The sequence below is a fragment of the Macaca fascicularis genome, chromosome 9 (genome assembly GCF_037993035.2).
Source record: "Macaca fascicularis isolate 582-1 chromosome 9, T2T-MFA8v1.1".
Lineage (NCBI taxonomy): Eukaryota > Metazoa > Chordata > Mammalia > Primates > Cercopithecidae > Macaca > Macaca fascicularis.
This window is the reverse complement of record NC_088383.1, coordinates 119580967-119595589: the sequence shown is the minus strand read 5'-3', so window position 1 is coordinate 119595589 and position 14623 is coordinate 119580967. Positions and strand designations below refer to the sequence as shown.

The 14623-nt window shown below is 49.5% G+C and overlaps 1 protein-coding gene and 1 long non-coding RNA gene across 3 annotated transcripts; one reads left to right on the top strand and one right to left on the bottom strand.

The window, feature by feature from the left end:
- Positions 1-252: 252 nt before the first annotated feature.
- DUSP5 (dual specificity phosphatase 5) lies at positions 253-14227 on the bottom strand. 2 transcript variants are annotated; one of them, XR_012418201.1, is made up of 4 exons: positions 13649-14227; positions 8478-9066; positions 4639-4858; positions 253-1797 (listed from the first exon to the last, which is right to left on the bottom strand). XR_012418201.1 is itself a non-coding variant. In XM_005566410.4 (4 exons), exons 1-4 carry the CDS (start codon positions 14025-14027, stop codon positions 1391-1393), a joined length of 1155 nt encoding a protein of 384 aa, XP_005566467.2. In that variant the 5' UTR covers positions 14028-14227; the 3' UTR covers positions 253-1390. The 2 variants fall into 2 exon arrangements, 1 of the variants encoding a protein (XP_005566467.2); XM_005566410.4 differs by having other exon boundaries at positions 8918-9066.
- LOC141407739 (uncharacterized) lies at positions 1864-2264 on the top strand. Its single transcript, XR_012418202.1, has 2 exons — positions 1864-2003; positions 2047-2264. It is a non-coding gene; the product is annotated as an uncharacterized lncRNA (long non-coding RNA).
- Positions 14228-14623: the final 396 nt, after the last annotated feature.

Here is a 14623-nt window from a genome sequence, read left to right as displayed (position 1 = left end):
GATAGGAGTGAAGGGCCCTCAGTGGGCAGATACTCTCACCACCTCCCTATGAGGCCTACACTAAGGAATTCTCTTGCAAGTTAACTTAGGGAAACCCCTCACTTGGAAAGCAACATTCTGTATCATCATACCTATAGTTGCACCTCCACCACCATCACCCTGTTGTTCATTTAGAAATAAATCCCAGTGAAGCAAGCTGGGTCCCCACCCAAGGGTATTTCTACCTTATCCCAATTCACCAAGAAGAAGTGCTTTTTTCCTTTTCCTATTTTTATTTTACACTATAAAAAACAACAACAACAACAACCAGTAACATACTGTTTTTCTTCACATTCACATGGGTCTTAGAAAATTATTGCCTTTTCCCCTGGAGAAATAACCAACAGACAAAAAGAAAAAATAGTAGTACCACATTGCAAAATCTGCAAATCCCAGAAGTCCACAGCTTGAAGACAACTCCAGGGGCAGGGAGGAACACAATTGTCACAAGAGACATAAGCACACAGAAGGACAGGAAGCTGAGGAAACCAGTTTTCAACACCACTGACCCAGGATACCCAGCAAGTACCCTTTTCCTCCTGGAATTTACTGCCACCACCTCGAAGGTATGACTTTTTTTGGTCTATGATCTAAAAAACTCTTTTCACAAATGAATAGTTGCTCTGAGAAGAGGTGGAATGAGACAAGTTCAAGTATGAATAAGAATCACGCCAAAGTCCAAGGTCAGTGAAGAACCCACGGCAAAAAAAAAAAAAAAAAAAAAAAAAAAATCCAGAAAAGCCAACATCTTGCTACTTCAACCAACTGCCTCACTGGACCCAAGAGGGTATCTACAAAACATTTCAGGGTTCAAATCAGGATGCTGATCATGTCCCTACAAACCCTGTGGGGCTAGGGGCTACTTTCCCAACTAGACGGTGATCAGCTTATGCCCTGAAGCAACAGAGACAGACACTGAAACTGCCAAAGTTCAAAAAATAAGGTGGAAATTGTGCTTCCTTCAAAATGAATTGGCTTTATAACTGCCTTTTCTCCTGGTCCAGCAACTTCTTTCTCCCACGTTGCTGCAGGTATTTATTGCCTTATGCTTGAAATGAAAAGGCGAACTTTGAGGTGCAAGGACTGGGCAGTCCCGAAAGGGCAGGGGTCTGGAAGTACAGTAGTCAGCACATGCTGTGCTCCCGTAATGGCTTGGCCTTCCTTCAGTCCCGAGAACCTACCCCGAGGTCCGTCTGAAGTTCATTTGCAAGCCTGGTGACCACTCACTATCTCACTGGAGCAGCATGACAGAGTGAGGTCTTCAGTATTGCACAGGTATGAAATGTCCATGAGTCTTAAAACCAAAAATCACAGTTGCTCTTGGGGCCGGGCCGATTCCTCTATCCCAGTTTTAGCAGGATGTGGCCGTTGCCACAGGGCTTCTGCTGAGCTCTGAGACTGTTGAGTGGGTAGGCACCGGTGCCAGCACCGAGGCAGGGAATGTGCAGTAGGCACCCTGCATGTCAGGGCTCAGTGTCTGCAAATGGCCTATCAGTGAAGAGCCTGCTGCCTCCCCTTGGCAGGAGGGAGGCTGGGGGTTGGGCGTGGAGGGCAGGATCTCAGATTCGTACTGCAGGAGCTGGCCCATGAAGCCAAAGTTGGGCGAGACCATACTCCTCCTCTGCTTGATGTAATCGAAGGCCTCCTTCAGGCGGAACTGCTTGGTCTTCATGAGGTAAGCCATGCAGATGGTGGGTGAACGGGAGATCCCAGCCTCACAGTGGACCAGGACCTTGCCTCCCTTTTCCCTGACACAGTCTGGAAGGAAGAAAAGATGGTGGGAGTCAGTTGGGATTAGAATCTAAGGGCAATGGCAAAACGTAAGAATCAAACACTGGAGTAACCTAGATATGAAACTGTTGTGCCTGCGTTAAGAGCCGTGGCCCTACACTACACTTCTGCCAGTCTTTAATCCCCACTGGTGAGGACAGAGCTTTTGGGATCCCAGCAAAGACTATCCCCAAGTAGGATCTTTATGTTCCTTACAGTGGCTTTACAGTTCCCCAGGATACTTGCAGATTCTGCCTCTGGAGGCGATGGCCCTGGAGAAGTCCCTTCCTGGGGATGCCATCTTAACCTAGGTTCCACTGATGGTTCCAAGAGGGCACTGGAACATCCTTGAAATTGTGCACATTTTTATTGGGCACGCACATTTTTCTAAGGAGAGCATCCCAGGCTCAAAGACTGACTTGGAGAAGCAACTCTTGCCTCTCCAGGTCTGATTCTAAGGGTAATAACCTAACCCCAATCCTGGTAGAGGTCTTCCGGCCTCTCCAGGCACCCTGTCCTGCTGTGCAAGGGCAGGATGCTTGGCTCAGCTCCCAGGGTTCTCACCACCAAACACACAATAAATAGCACATGGCCACTAATTATAGCCCTGGCTAAGTGACGCCTACTAGACGGAGGATATAAATGGCTTTCACAAATTCCATCTTGCTCAACAATGGGAGTTGCTGCTATAAAGCTACCACCATCAGTTAGCATTCTTTAGCTCAATATGACAAAAAGGGGAGGATGCCTCCCTTCCTGCTCTACCCCCCAGCCCCCGCCCCCAGAAAACCAGCTACAACTATTAAAAATGGGAAGGGATGAAAGGTTAAAGATACATACACATCAAATCCACAAAAAATACAGTCTTTCCAATTCCCTCTCTTGCTAGCGAGGAAACAATTACATCACAGGAAGTTAGATGTAGCTGGCACTACGCAGGCTACAGTAAGCAAACACATTTAAGATTTTGAAGGGCCAAAAGAAAAAAAAAGTCATTCCCCTTACCACCCTCCACTTCCCTGCCCCAAGGTCAAAGGATGCAAATCAATCTGCAAAATCTAAAAGGTAAAATTTCTGAGGCATCAGGGAGGAATCCTAGAGTTTCCCCATCTGAACAAAAACCCCACAGGATACCCCAAAGCAGTTCAATAGGGGTGTCCTCCAATTCAGTCTGACTCAAAACAAACAAAACAGTCTCTTCAAATTAGTTCAAAGGGGTCTGACCCCCAAGTCCCTGGAATTATAGGGTCGGACTCCTATTTCCCTTCACTCCTCTGTTGGCCTCCTTCGAAGTTTAGCTTTTAACTGGCCTAGTGCCACATCCAAGAATGCAAAGGGTCCAGAGTGCATTGCCTCTGGAGCCCGCTCGACACCTCGGGGCCTGCCTTCCACATGGCCCTCTTCCCTTGGAAGGGGTCAGTGTATATTCAGCACATGGCTCACTGGGGAGGCCCAGTCTCTCCTTCCATTAGCAGGGCAATGGAAGGGCCAAAAGAAAAAGCATCCTGTGCTTTCGAAACGCTGTGGGTTTGTGGATTGTGTGTACACAGACACAATACACACACAGGATGGGGAAGGAAGGTTCTGAGAACTGGATGGAGGCGTGTTTCATGACCTCATGAAGTAGCTACCCAGGTAATTAAACAACAGGCTGAGAAGGGCAAGGCATTCCCAGGGACAGGGAGAACAAGTCAAGGGTTTCCCACCCTGAACGCATCATTTTGGCTGCCTTTCAGACTCCAAAGGAATGATCTTAGCCCGGAGGCTCAGGGGACAAGCAGGACAGGCTCGGCCTTTTGCCTCTGATGAGTTTCTCGTCAGGTTTCCTGGGGAGCAGAAATTGTGTGGTGAACAGAGAGCCACCATGTGGCTCAAGGGGGGCCTTTAATTGCTACCTGCGCTAAGTAATTATTGCTGTGCTAACACCTGCCTTTCCTCCTCCAACATCCCTTGGAACAAGATATAGAAAATTCATGCGTCAGTTTCAACAACTACGTATGTTAAAGAGGAAGATGGGCGCTGGAAAGCGGGGCATGACCACAAGGTTAGAGAGTGGTACTTGCAAATCTGAAACAGAAAAAAGTCAGGGCAGCCTCCTAGCAAGATGGATGGGGGAGAAGATGCCATATGGGAGAACAACCCACGCAACACAGAGCACCTGGAAACCCTAAGGCCATAGCCCTTTCCTGGCGGAAGGACCAGAGGCCAAGGCCTTGGTTTTTAGGTCTATGCAATGGAATAAATAACTGCCTAACAAGAATGCAGAAAGAAGGCAAAAGATGCCAACTTTTCTGTGCATACAGCACAGAGCTTGAGTCAAGTGCTATCTTTAATCCAAAATTAGCTGAAAATGCAAAACAAATTGCCCCAAGCCATTCGCCAAAAGTATGGAAAGCTGCTGGGGGCCCTTGGGGCTCAGTGCGTAAGTAGTGCTCTCTGAATCCTTCTGTTTGCTTTTAAAAATAAACCCAATCTACGTAGAAGCACAGTTAGGGAGGTTCTTTCCCCTGCTTTCCTTGTGTGGAGCATTACGCAGGGATACGCTCAGCTTCTGCCCAGCTAGAAACAATAACAAAATCGGCAGTGAGTACTGCCATAAAATTATATTAATTCATTTATCTTGCAAATTAAAGCTCCTATTAATGGCAACTTAAATCCTCCCTTCCACCTTTTTGGTAGCTGCATCCCATGTTGGCTCCAAATCTTAGCAGTAGCATATACAAGACACTTTTCTTTCAGTGAAGGTAGCTTCTATCAGGGCATCAAAAGTCAAGAACACATGCCCCAAACGGGCTCCCAAAATAACTGAGGGGGAATGGCTAAACCCACCAATGAAGTCTATTGCTTCTTGAAAGTGGGAGCTAATGTCAGCCGTGTGGCTGTCTTCCACAGGGATCCATTTGTAGTGTAGGTGGGTTGTGCAGGCCTCGGAGGTCCGTCGGGAGACATTCAGCAGGGCTGTGATGTGCAGGTTGGCGAGGAACTCGCACTTGGATGCATGGTAGGCACTTCCAAGGTAGAGGAAGGGAAGGATTTCAACTGGGCCACCCTGGAAGCAGGGACAAAGGACAATCAGGAAATATTGGATTAGCTTGTTCATTTGAGAGAGGAAAAAACAACTCTGACCTATTTGCTGCTTAAGATGGGTGGTTCCCTTTCTGGTTTCCCAGTAGAGTTCAGAGCCAGGGCAGTTCAACTGAGCGTGGGTGGTATCTCCTGGCCAACTCTACCTTACGTGGCTGCCTTGTGACTCAATGACAGCAAAATCCACACAGCAAAGAGTTCACATTTTTGCACACATCAAGGAGGTAGGATATGATGGCATTCTTCCTGTGCTGACAAGGATGAGAAGCCATGTGGTATCATGGGAAATATCTATGGGGCTGTGTTGAAGTTACAGCTGCCCTGAGAGTACCAGGGCAAGCCTCTTTGCCTTGGGACAGTCTCACTTTCTTTACAGCTAAAATGGACCAGGACTCAACATGGTGTGTGTCCTCCTTTACAGCCTTGGCATTTTATATAGCGTATTTTTTTTTTCCCCCTTTTTGGAAAGACGGAGTCTTGCTCTGTCACCCAGGCTAGAGTGCAGTGGCACAATCATAGCTCACTGTAATCTTGAATTCCTAGGCTCAAGAGATCCCACCGTCTCAGCCTCCCAAGTAGCTGGCCTATAGGCATGCACCACCACGTATGGCTAATTTTATAATTGTTTTTTGTAGAGCTGAGTTCTTGCTATGTTGCCCAGAATGGTCTTAAACTCCTGGCCTCAAGCGATCTTCCTACCTCAGCCTCCCAAAATGCTGGGATTATAGGCATGAGCTACCAAGCCTAGCCTATATAGTGTATTTCATCAAACCTAAGACACTGTTGATCCTAAGATGCATCCAGGTTTTAGAGATGTTAAAATGCACCTCCACCCCCAACAAAAAAGTATGCTTTTTAGAAATGAAAATAACCACTACCTACTCAGAATCTTTAGATAAAAAATGCTGTCAGGCCACAAGCAGAGGGGCTTCCTCGCCTCTGACCTTCTTCACACGGAGGTTTGTTGGGGGTGCTGGTGAGACCTGCTTACAGAGCCATCCTTTTGGGAGGCTACCCACACCCCAGGTTTCTAGTCAAGGGGGAACCAGAGACCATCCACCTTGAGGCAAAACTAAAATGAACCACCGGTTAAGACTCTGGCAGTCTCAGCATTTACAGGGCTCTAAAGGTTGCAGAAAAGTCAGTGATGATTGGAAAAATGGGAGCCCTTAGAGGCTGAGAGGGAAACACGGGGCTGGGTGACAGTGGCTATGTCTTTGGGAGCCTTTCCCATGCCAACCATCTGCTTCCTGTGTTTCCATTTCCTGTCCTGGAATAAGAGCGGAATGGAAACTCTCAGCCAGATCCATAACAGGGAAGGGTGCGTGGGACAGGGGCCAGCCACAGGCAATTCTCAATTTACCCCGCACCCGGCGTTAGCTTTTTGTTTCCTAAGAACTCAAGTGTTTAAGCAAAGGCCAGTTCAGTCACTTGGAAGAAAATTACAGAGGATTTTACATAAGGTAATAATAACAACTGGTATTTTTATCAGCATCTACTGTGGCTGGCTTCTGGGGGCTTAATCCTTTAGATGTGCCTACATCATACCAATTTCACAAAATCTGTGAGGTAGGTAACATTATTCCCATTTTACAGATGGGCAACTTGAGGCTCAGATGCATTTAATAACTTGTCCAAGTCAGAGCTAGTCAGTGATAGAGCTGGGCTGAAACCCAAAACTGATGGTGTAGCATGAGATGCAAGGCCTTGTCTGACTCCATTTCAATAGTGATCAATATGAGAAAGTATTTCAGGTAAAGACAGGAAGGAAAAAATTCCCTGCTTTCCTCTCTTCCTCTAGAGATAAAATGTCCATCTGCATCCCCTCTTCAAAACCTCTCCAAACTTCCATGCATACAGAGCAGCCTTCCTGGTGGCAAAGTGGTGCAACGGTTAAGAACCTGGGCTTGGGCGTCAGACAGCAGAGCTCTTGGGTTAAGTTCCAGAGCTCCATGCTTACTACCTGATGTGATCTTGGACAGCTTCTTTAACCTATGACCTTTGTCTCTAAACAGGGGATAATACCTATCCTCTCTGGATAATTGGTAAGGTGTAAATGGGATAATGAATGCATTAAAACCTGGCACGTTACATAGCTGCCACTGTCACTGGGATTGAAGAATGAACAGAACGTGGCTTCTCTCCACGGGGAAGACACAGGGTTTTAGGCAATCCAAGCAGGTCTAGTCCTGACCTGAGCTGGACCCACTCCCTGGGCACAGCATCCTCACCAGCTAGAAATCAGGAAAACAGCAGAGGTGGTACAAAGTTCTTGGGAAAGGAGTCAGAGTTCCAAGTCCAGATTCATGTGGCCACTGATGACTTACGGGTCCCCACCAATGGACACTAACAGGCTCGCCCTTTAAGGAGCAGGCTGGATGGTTGACTCAAGATCTCCTCCTCTCCTGAGTGCCTGGAAATTGCTGATACACCAGACCTGGAATCTATCCAATTTCTTTTGGAGCTTAGCCCAACACACCCCTGAAACTACATTTCTTTCCCTTTTTGAACTTCTGTTTAGACCAAGAGGGAAGAAGCCAAAGGCCTTCAGAAACCCCAAAAGTTAACATGACCTCGCCTGGCTGCTCTAAATGCAGAAGCGTTTCTAAGAAATAGCATTAGGGGGTTCCCCAGATGAATCTTGAAGACACATCAGGGCCTTCTCACCCCTCACTTGGCCAGAGATGTGCTATGCTTTCACAACATTCTGCCAATTCTTATTTCTCTTTCACTTTCTGAGAAATGGGGGGAAAACATAACCCGAACAAACAAACAAAAGTAGAAATCTAGCGAGGCCAGATGTCCACAGCTTGAAAGCCATGGGTTCGTCATACACTGTAAGGGTGTTTAATAAAGGAAAACAAATCCTAACCCTGGCATCTGGACAAGCTAATAGGCTTCCTGACCAAGGAGCCCGTTCAAGAAAAGGTCGCCTGGCTTTGCTTCGAAGTTTATCCCCAGGGACAGGGTTTTGCTCATGGCAGGGAGCTGGCATTTTAGCATCTAGCAATCTTTCTTGTTATGATTTGGATATGTTCTTGGTTTACGTGAAAAGTTTGAAAGGTTACTCCCACCAGGTCAGGTGTCTAGATTAGAGGCCATGCGGAAAACAGAACAAGGTCCTGAAATAATCAGAACAGGGAGCTGAGAGAAAGGGGTTCTGAGCCTGATGCTGCCTTGAACCAGCTGCAGGACTCTGCAAAATCAAGAATCTCACTTGTCACAGAACACTTCTCTTCCCTTCCATAAAATGAGTAGGCAGGTTTTTACCTCTGGTTTCTGCCAGATTTGGATTCTCACCTGCTTTTTCATTTTCCTGGATGGTACTACGTAACCCCCTTCCACTTTATTTTTCCCTTTAATGAGTTATCACAAAGCACTCATTTTTAGAAGAAACATAAAAACTCACTAGTTTACAGAAACATGAAGCCCTCTAGTATCTTTTGATTTCCTCTGGTTTCAGTATCTGTGGAACTGTAAGCATTAGAACCCCTTAGAGGAGCCTACTTAGCCACCCAAACAGGACTTCCTCTATAGAACCCCCACCAACACCAGTTTCAGTTAAACATACCAACAAGACACACCTTGACAGGTACCGGGATGCTTTGCAGAAACTGCAGAGCGTGGACAATTACAGAGAAAAGCAACACAGGAAGCCTGAAAGTCAACTCTGAAATGTCTTCAGGGAAACCTAGACCAGTATTTCAAAGCTTCTCTGAACCTCCGAAGCCAGATGACAATAATGTAGCTTTCACTTCCCCTTTTCCGCAGAAGCTGCCAAGCATCCTGTGGCTGGTTTGCTCTTGTCAGCTTGTTTGCTGGAAGGAGGCCCATTTACTCTTGGATGGAAACTCAAGCTGGCAAGCAACAGAGGCTCCCTAAAGCCAGGGGATTTTGCCAACACCCTGATCCACAAAAGAACCAACCATCGTTGCAGAGTGGGGAGAGAACAGTCAGGTGCTAAGGAAAGACGGCAGACAGGAGCCCAGAATACCACTCAGGATACCTCTTCCCCATCGTGTACCTGGTCATAAGCTGGCCTGTAGCTGACGTTTACCACTGGTTTTCCACACTGGCTGATGAGGGCTCTCTCATTCTCAATCTTCTCTTGTGAAATGGGTTTTACATCCACGCAACACTCGGGATATTCTGAGTAGAAGGTCTCATATCCCCCTACAAAAACAAACAAAAAGGTGAGACAGATGGTTAGCATCAATTTCTCACCCTGTCAGAAAATACCCATAGGTAATCAATACTCTGAGGGTTACACAGTTAAATAATAATAATAATAAGCCAATACAGATTGTGGTCATTAAAAATTGAGCAAAACCAGCAAACAGATTTAGAACAGAAAGGGACTCTACGCACACACAAATCTCTAAAAAGAACTCCTTCAGAGGCAATGATTAACTTTTTGTGTCTATCAGAAGCAGCTTAAACTGTGAAAGAAAGTATCTAGCATCTGGCAAATATTAACCAAACCCCTCCAGAAAACAAAGGCTATTTTCTCTCTTGTTTATCTAAAAGGAAGGCGTGATTATGCAAAATTTCATTAATTGGCGAGAAGATAGGCTCCTAAAGTGCCTTCTTCCCCAGCCCATCTGCTCTAAGCAGGATTCTAGCTGGTACCTCCTCCATTCATAAGGAAATGGAGGCTGATATGAGGTTTCAACTCAGGGCAGTAAAATAGCCTGGCTTCTCACTCCCAAGGTGCTAAGAACACTGCTGACAATCCTTTCTAGGTCCAATTTGGAGTCATCAATCCAGTTAACTACCTTCTAAATCAACTGAAAGAATAAGGACTTCTGGATTTAATTCTCAGCCCTCCTGAGCAAAAACTGTCTCTGTCACCTTCGTGACCACCCTATCTTCTTATCCCCACTTTTCCTACTTCTCCTCTACTCCTCCTGCACGCCCCCCCCAACCAATCAATAAGTCAACTTATAGCATGTATGACTCTCAGAATCCTTAATATTACATTTACACCTCTCCAAATGGATTTAAGGTAAAAACGACCCTCTGAGGCCGGGCGCGGTGGCTCACGCCTGTAATCCCAGCACTTTGGGAGGCCGAGGTGGGCGGATCACGAGGTCAGGAGATCGAGACCATCCTGGCTAACACAGTGAAACCCCGTCTCTACTAAAAATACAAAAAAACTAGCCGGGCGTGGTGGCGGGCGCCTGTAGTCCCAGCTACTCAGGAGGCTGAGGCAGGAGAATGGCGTGAATCCGGGAGGCGGAGCTTGCAGTGAGCCGAGATCATGCCACTGCACTCCAGCCTGGGCAACAGAGAGAGACTCTGTCTCAAAAAAAAAAAAAAAAAAAAAACACAAACAAAAACAAAACAAAACAAAACAAGCAAACGACCAAAAAAAACAAAAACAAAAACAAAAACAAAAAAAACAACCCTCTGAGCAAGTCACAGAAACTTGCAAATGTAAGTAAGCCTTCTTGGGCCCATCTGAGTGGGGAAGAACCCTCAGAATGCTGAGGGCTGCCAGGTGCAACAGGCCACCCTTGCTTGGGAAACTCCTTTGCTGGTAACCCAGAGAGCAACCTGAGGCATTTCCCAGGGCCTCCAGAAAGCCCACTTGTCTTTTTCTGGCCTAGAGAATTCACTTGGAGTCAGATCCATTAAACATGCATTCTGAGACCACAAATTTTCCAAAGAACCCCCTTTTTCTTTTGTGACTTTGGGTGTTGTGATGCTGGCTTTTTTAAAGCCCTGCAGTAGACAAATGGTTAATGGATTACAAGGCAGTCTCCAACTCCCTCCCAGAAGCTGCAGCCAATTCCTAGAATGAGTCATCCTGCCATTACTGCTTCCTCTCAGCTTGCTGGAACTGCCCCGCCCCCACTTAGTACACCCAGATCTCCTCTGTGGTCACCTCACTAGCAGCCCACTGCGCCTGCCCGTGAGCTCTCGGTCCTCCCCAATGACCATGCTCCCCACCATAACGGGAGGCCACTGCGGAGGTGCAAGGTGGTGCTATAGGCAGTTTAGCTTCCCATGCTCTGCCACAGCCCCTGGGCCCCTTACCTTCCAGCAGTCAAGAGAGAAAGACACAGGCTCACACTGACCCACAGCTTCCTTGGAAGAGGTATCCCTAGTCAGTAAACCACCTGATCACTTCCTGTGCCTAGACCTCAACATTATGGGTTCCAGGAGACAAACAAGGATTTGGATGGGAATTTGGAGTTAAGAATGACCTGGGCCCTCCCAAACTTCAGAATGAAGGTTGGGGAAGAGGAAATTTTCAGGCTACCCCATCTTCTGGCTTTAAATAGATTACTTCAGAGTTGGCTATCGGGAGGACAGATAGGAGGTTCGGGTATGGGTTGGATCCTGCCTGCTGTTGACAAAATTTAGTCCAGGGACAGATAAACAGGGCCCTGCCTCTTCAAGCTGGGATTCAGAGGAATCCTACAGATTAAATGGTCTCAGTCTTTCACCCACTCCCATCAGAGGTGTGGAGAGACAGAACATTCCTCTCTGGTGCCTCACTTAAGTTGCAAAAGCCATGGCAATTCTTAGAGCTACTTCAGCCTTCTTTTGGAATGAGTCTGCTTTCAATCACCACCACATTACCAGGGAACAGAGACAGCACAGATACTATATATAAATAAGCACTGACCACGCAATTCAGTCATCACCATTTCATTTTAGTGGTTGTTTGGGAGACAGGGGATTATGGAAAGTGTAAAAAGGCATTGACCCTGCCAAGATCTCAGATGCCACCAGATTAAAACCTGAACTCCTATCTGCACATGAGTTAAGAAATAAAAATTTTCTCTGGCAACAATTTAAAGTTTAGTAGTAGTGTTATAAGGGTAGGCATGAAGCAATTTCTACTGAAATTTAACATGCATATAATTCTTGACCTGGCAATTCTCATGATTCACTGAAAGGCACTGCACACACAAGAGCACATGGAGAAGGAGATCTACCCCACTGCTTGGAACAGTGAGGCCGGACGCAACCTAATGGCCATTACAGGAGACCGGTTCAATGTGAAACAGACATGTATGGTCAGATATGGACAAGTCTCCCTGATCTAGGATTACAAGAGGCAAGACAGGAACTATACAAAATCAATCTATTTCTAAGATTCTTATGAAAAATTATCTAAAGGTAAACAAGAAATAGTTGGCTGTCTCTGGGGAGTGGAACTGGGTTCTAAGATATGCAGAAGACCCGCTTCTCATCATACGGCCTTCATGCTGTTCAAATTTGTACCTGTGTATATGTTACCTTCTTTTAAAAAACATTTGAACAGTTTTCCTGAGATGTGAGTCTACAGAGTTGCCTACTTTGTGGCGGTAACTTCTAAACTGTCAGCAGGGCCCGCTTAGAGAAGCATGGGGAGCAGAGCGGGGACCAGGAAGGGTCTCCTGGAACCTCTTTCATGCTACTTAGGAGGCATAAACTTTTCCTAAGAACAGGAGACAAAAACCATATTGGGAAGAGAAAGAAATCAGGAGCCGCGCTGAAACCTCTGCAGAGCCAGAAGGCCATCCCTCTATCCCCTGGGGGCTAGGCTGCCAGAAGAAAGACGATTACCATCTACCTCTGTTATCTCTTCAACAGGAAATCAACAGGGGACCAGTCAGCAGGAGGTGCTAGCAGAGAGGGGAACTGTCTCCAGAATCTTCCAGGCCCGGAGTGTGTGAAACTCAAGTTGCATGGCTTTAAAACAGGCTCCTAACTCTCGGCGCCGGCTCCCTGCACCGAGCTCTGATCCCCATCACTGTTACATTCCAAGGTGCCTGGGCCAGGGCTGGCACGGCCTTGGGGCCCTGCTGGGGCTGAGCCCTCATCTCTTCATGTGGGTCAGGTCTCCCCGGGTGTCATTTGAGGTTACAAAGGACTCAAATACAAAGCAGGAGCAGTCATAGGAAGTGACCCAGAAAAAACCAGTGCTTTGGACTTTGAGAGTCAATCACCCACCCACCACTAGAAGCCAAAGTTATCTTCCCGGCAGGTGAAATGGGCAGGCCTGTGGTGGTAGCTCCGGGAGGTGTCAAATCAAAGGCCGCAGAATCTCCACACCACCCTGCCCCCGCGCACCTCTATTTCCTGGCTGGCCGGCTGTAGGCTCGGCTCAGGATGGGTCCCAAGGATAATCCTGGGGCGGAGGAGGGAGGAGGTGAAAAGGGTGGGAAGGATGTGAGCTCCAAACTGAGCTAGAGAAAGATCTAGGAGAGAAGAGGCCGGAGGGAAACAATAAAAAGCAATAAAATGAAATGGAAAGGGAAGGGACTCGCCAGGTCAAAAAGTCAAGAGGGGTCGGTGAAGACACAGGTGGCTAGGCGGGAGGAAGGGGGGCACCATGGCGCCACACCATGGGGGAAGGGGTCGCGACCTGCTGATCCCACCAGATCAGTCTATCAGGAAGGCCCCAAGCCCTGACCCCAGCGACAGCGGCGAAGCTCGGGTCTTGAAAGGGGGCTCGTGCCCAGCACGGGCCGACGGTCCCCAAACTGCTAAGCAGCAGCAACCCCGCAGCATAACCAACTCCACCCAGCCCGGCGGACAGACCGGCTGCCAGGCGCTTTCGAGGAACTCGGGTGGGGAAGAGGGGGAGCTCTGAGTGTTGACATTTGCAGTGCCCTCCCAAGCGCACAACAAGCCCCAGAGTGCAGACTCCGGCAGGTGGTGACTCTTCCGGTCCCAGGGTGTAGGATGGCGCCCCGGCACAGGGAAGGGACCCGGGGGCGCCGGAGGGGCGAGCGTGGCAGGGACCCCGCGCGCTCACCTTTGAGGAAGTAGACCCGCGGGCCGGCGGGCAGACAGGCGAGCAGCGAGGTGAGCACGACACGGGCGGCGCTCTCCTCCCGCAGCTTCTGCCAGTGGCGGCTGCCCTGGTCCAGCACCACCACGGCCGCCACGCCGCCGCCGCCCTCCTGCAGGAGCCGCGCGCGCGCCGCCTCGTCGGGCAGCACGTAGCGCGCCGATACCGCGCCGCCCCGGGCCCGCCGCAGCACCACCGAGTTGAGGTTGACGTTGAGCGAGCCGCGCACGTTCGAGGCGGCGAAAGCCAGGTAGGGCCGGCAGTCAAGCACCACGCAGCGCGCCGCCGCCTCCTTGCGGAGCATCTTGCGCAGCTGGCACCCGTCGAGCGACGTGACCTTCATGCCGCCGCCGCCGCCGGCCAGCGGCCCCGCGCCGCGCGCCCCGCGGGTGCCCACGGCCAGGATGCCCGCGGGCGAGGCACGGGAGGGCGACCCGCGGGGCTGCGGCCGCGACGCAGCCCGGCGCCCGAGCGGCGGCGCAACTCCGCGTTCTCGCCTCGCGCGCTCGATACCCACCCCGGCCGCTCGCCGCCACAGAAGCCGGGGATTCCGCCGGCCGCGCAGCGTTTTATGTGAATGAGTACCGTCCGTGACGCGGCTGCCCATATAAGGCCAAATATGGGTGTTTCCCCGCCCCTCGGGCCGTGGCCACGCCCTACCGGGGGCGGGGCAGCGGGGGCGAGGGACTTGCGGGGCGGGTGCCGGCATTAGAGCAAGAGGAAGTGGAAGGCGCCTCCTCGTTTTCTCCTCTGCGCTGCGCTGAGGGACTCACTCGCGCATCACCCGCGGCTGCCGGCCGTGTGTCGAGGCGCTCCGGGCCACAGTGACCCCCGCGGTGCGGTCCGAGGAGGAAGCGCCGTGGGAGGCGGGGCGGCGCCGCACGATCCGGCCTTCGGCTTCACGGACGTGGGCCGAGAACCCGCCCGTGCCGCGCTGAG

Bases quoted from the DNA above. Each gene is read 5' to 3' on its own strand.
- DUSP5 (XM_005566410.4), bottom strand. From the start codon at position 14,027: ATGAAGGTCACGTCGCTCGACGGGTGCCAGCTGCGCAAGATGCTCCGC. The intron at 9,067-13,648 runs GTGAGCGCGCGG...TTGTTTTTGTAG, and splicing joins GCGGGTCTACTTCCTCAAAG to GGGGATATGAGACCTTCTAC. The intron at 4,859-8,917 runs GTACACGATGGG...CCCTGCTTCCAG, and splicing joins ACAGGCCAGCTTATGACCAG to GGTGGCCCAGTTGAAATCCT.